Source organism: Chaetura pelagica, unplaced genomic scaffold (genome assembly GCF_000747805.2).
Source record: "Chaetura pelagica isolate M959 unplaced genomic scaffold, ChaPel_1.0 scaffold138, whole genome shotgun sequence".
In the NCBI taxonomy this organism is placed as follows: domain Eukaryota; kingdom Metazoa; phylum Chordata; class Aves; order Apodiformes; family Apodidae; genus Chaetura; species Chaetura pelagica.
The window spans coordinates 1,950,621-1,954,707 of record NW_009954215.1 but is presented as its reverse complement, the minus strand read 5'-3'; the positions used below and the strand labels follow the sequence as shown (position 1 = coordinate 1,954,707).

Below are 4,087 nucleotides of genomic sequence, written 5' to 3'. Positions count from 1 at the left end.
GGAAAGAGACCGAACTCGTAACTTTTATCAAGCCCACACAGCACCACTCTCACAGCATCTCAAACTCCCTCCCTAGCTCTGCCACAAGAACACCAAGAAAGCACTAAGGACATATTTTACAGTGCAAATAGGTGCAGAATTCCAAGACACCAGTTAATTTACTGCTTATTTAATGCATCGAAGCATAAGCCACAGAACTTCAGAACATGAAACTACTCCTTACATAAAGAGGCTGGTTTTCCTTCACAAGTCTATTTCAGGAAAACTATTGGTGTCCCCGTGTCCTCATAAACAATATAAGGACAGCAGCTGTTTACCTCACAAAATATCACTTCAAAAATTTCAGCTAATTATTATAATTAATTAAATAATATTATTAATAATTTTATTTAATAAAATCCTATCAAGCCAGCACTATAGTCCTGGAAGAGCCTAACATGTCTGCAAGCAGTTGAGAGGCTGCTGGATCTCCCCTAGCTACAACAAGGTCTCAGAACTCTCCACAACAGCGAGAAGCAGAGCCCAAACTCACCAAGCTGGTCCAGGGATTCTGTGTGTGAGGCTCTGCCTCACCTTTTCTCATCCATCCTGTTTATCTCCTTTAGTTTGGTTCCACCTGAAGAAGTGCTAAACCCAGAACACTGTTTGGATGCAATTTCATTACTGACAGAGAAGAGGTGCCACAAAAGTTTTCTGTACCAACAGGAGAGAAACAGACCTGGGTTTACAGAAAGAGATACAGCTTGAATCATTATAGGACTCTAGTTTTCATACAAAACAGAGGAGATGAAAACTTGTTTTTTCTCCAAGTGCATGGCATTACTTGCTTTCAGTTCTTCCTCAACAATTCAAAACACAAAAAGGTGAAGAAAATGTGGAAAAAAATTCCTTAAGTTCCCACTGAGATGAAGAAGAAATAGAGTTAACTTCTATCTAAATGAATTTTTTTAAAAAATAAAAAATATTTGCCTGTGAAGGACATGACCTGAACTTACAAAAATAAAAGCCATTCCTCTCACATTCCCTTCTTAAACACAAACCTCAAAAGTTTCAGATTCTATTTGACGTAAAAGCATCTTTTAATTAATTAATGACTGAGACTTTGTGCTAAACCTGGCCAAGCACTGGAGGAGAGAGTGAAAGGAACTGCTCAGTCTGAACTCGCTTTGTCTTTCCTATCTCCTACCATATTTTCATAAAAGCCTGCCGGGGTTAGCCTTGAAAACTCAGGGTCACAAAACCTCTTAACCTCTTCCTTTACCAATTTCAAACTTGAAAAAGAGACTTCTGCAAACGTGATACTGCATGGTTCCTAATCTCTGAAAAACTGAAACGACCCAAAATTTTTTTTCAACAGAAAAGAAAATCAGACAATTTCAAAATGTAACTGCACTGAGACCACAGATTGTGTGCATGTGCACATATCCATACTGCTAGGTCAGAAGGCCTAAGCGTACAGACAGTTCTAGATCTGTCTTGATAGTCATCCTGGTTATCTAAACTGAAATATTTCCTTACCCTACTTTATTTTTTTTCTTCTCCTCTCCATTGGTACCAAAGTAAGGCAGGCTGCACTCATACACCAGTGATGCTCCAGGCAAAGCTATCTCAGCATGGCAGGTCACAAGTAAGTTTTCCAGTTTAAACAGGCCCTTAAAGTTGCTGAACTGAAATGCAAGTAGTGCAAAATGTTATCCCTAGCCCATTAGGGTTTTTTAAAGCTTCTACTGCCATAAGAAATTATTATATTAGTAACTTTGTCTTACACTGCTACACCTTTCTTTATAGTATGGACAAGATACTAATTTCTAGATAGTGATGCCTGAGAACACAAGGATGAAATAGTACCCTTCCAAAAGGAGTTTGATTCAAAGGAAGCAAGAAACAGGTTACAGTTGGTAAGCAAATCTTGTTGTAGTAAAGTTGTGCCAAGTGGGGGCACAAAGATAGGCTAAACAGTAAGGAGGAAAAAAAGTAGTGAAGATAGCAAACTTGTTTGGGCTGTTGACCTTTTAGAGTAAGTATTAAATAAAACCAATCTGTTTAATTCTCACACAAGAACTTCCAACAATAACATTCCTTGGGTGTGCAAACATGAAAAATCCTGTCCAGCAAAGCTTAAGAAGATTAGCACAGTCTTTAAGGGTCCATTAGGTCCTTTAAAACTGCAAAGTCTCCCCCACAATTTACAACTGAGTTGCCCCAAACTCAGCACCATATTTGACAGAAAACACACCTCATCTCTTCCTTGACAGCAAGTTTGCCAGTGCCAGAAAATCCCACTGCTGCAGTAGCAAGGCTTCATCCCCAACCCAAGTTCATGTGGCCACAGAGTTCACCACAAAAATGCGGTAACATGTGCCACTGGCTATCTAGCTATCACCCAGCTCCGGGAAGTGGAATAGGGCAGTCCACCAGACAGGAAGGACATTAACACGCATAGGTGATACCCAGAAGCCCAGTGAAACACTGCATATGCACAGGCATTTTCTAAAAATCCATTAAAACTTCAGCTTCAAATAGCACCAACAACGTACATACCGGAAAATGAAGCACCAAAACCAGTATTACTACCCACCATCCTACTGGGAACGATGCAACAACAAAGTGGATACAGAGTGGTACTTATGAGGAAGTTCAGCAAGAGTATTTCTGCAGACACATCTTACCCCAACTGGAATTCACAATAGTTCTTCTGCAGGATTATAAGAATCCAGAAATTAAGCAACCACACCCATAGGATCTTTTGCTGGAAGAAATATTCAAGGCAGACTCGATGTGATTTGAAGAAGGATGACAAATCACAAACCTATCTATATTTTTGGGAACCAATGGAAGTAGTGAAAAAAAATGTGTGGAGTAGTTACACCACACAATGTGTGGAGTACACACCACAAATATTATAAATGGCTGAGTAAATACAAGAACTGTGTTTTCATAATGAAAGAATCTGCCATCAGAAATTCTATTCTGCTACATCTTAAGTGTAGTTCTTGCTTCTACCTGATGTTTCAACTCCACAGGTAAGAGAACTGGCAGCTCCTTCTCACAAAACTACTGCTCTGCTCGCTAATCAGTTTTTCCATAAACTGAGTTCTGAAACACATTTTCTCTAAAAGTCTTCAAATAAAATGTCTCAAAAAATACATCTGATAACAACTTGTAATTTAGCCACTTATAAGAAACCTAAAAAATAGCTGAAAAGATATATAAATTTAATGTAAAAGCAGGAAAAGTTAAATATCTTAAAGATGTAATGATTTCAACAATATTTGCTGAGTAATACTTCAATGGTTCCCGAGATAAACAATACAATGGCACTTGTTGAGACATTCAATTTGGGGTGTTTTTACTAGTAAGGTGGCTCATTAGCTCAGTATTAGTCGGCAGATATGCAAAGAATACATAAGAAGTTCTTTGAACAGTCTACAAAAATGTCACATTTTCCTCTTATCCCTCTGTTGCCTTCCGTAGCTCTCACTCCTTTTATCTTTTTCGTAACTTCTCCCTCCACACAACCTCCTCTTCCATTCAACCCGTTTCCCCCTTAGAGGGCTTTTCCCTGCCCTCCCAGCAACCCCACTGCTGCCAGCACCTGAGTGTCTCTGCAGAGGAACCCCGTGTCTCAGCTGAGCAAGACCCGCACTACAACACCTCCACATCGCTCACCTTTGCATTACTGGTCTTCACCCACATGAGCTCACCACTCCTCACTAAGGAAGAGCGAAAATATTGCTATGCAACCATGCGGTACACCCGGCAAAAACCGTATCTCCGGCCTTCTTCACAGGACAGCACGCCTCTCTGCAGTCCGTCGGCGGCAGTCACGGTTTTTGTTATTAACCCCGCAGCCTCAAGCAAGGCAGACGAGCGGCCAAACGCGCAAGGCAGAGTCTCCTTCGGTGACTCGGGAACTCACCGGCAGTCTCTCAGTCAAGCTCACCAGTTCCCCACTTCCCCACTGCCGGAAGCCCCGCACACGAGGCACGCCAGCTCCCTGTGAGCAGGGTGCGGGAACATCGCACCCAGCAGGAGACCAGCGATCTCCAGCCACGGCCCTGCTCCTCCGCCCAGCCCGCGGCCGCTT

At 41.6% G+C, this 4,087-nt stretch overlaps 1 protein-coding gene across 1 annotated transcript in view; it reads right to left on the bottom strand.

Moving 5' to 3' along the window:
- The window catches only part of ABCC1 (ATP-binding cassette, sub-family C (CFTR/MRP), member 1), a 47,508-nt gene extending 43,812 nt beyond the window's left edge, over positions 1 to 3,696 (bottom strand). The window contains 1 exon segment of the mRNA XM_010003293.1: positions 3,670 to 3,696. Coding sequence (XP_010001595.1) covers positions 3,670 to 3,696 — 27 coding nt within the window.
- Positions 3,697 to 4,087: the final 391 nt, after the last annotated feature.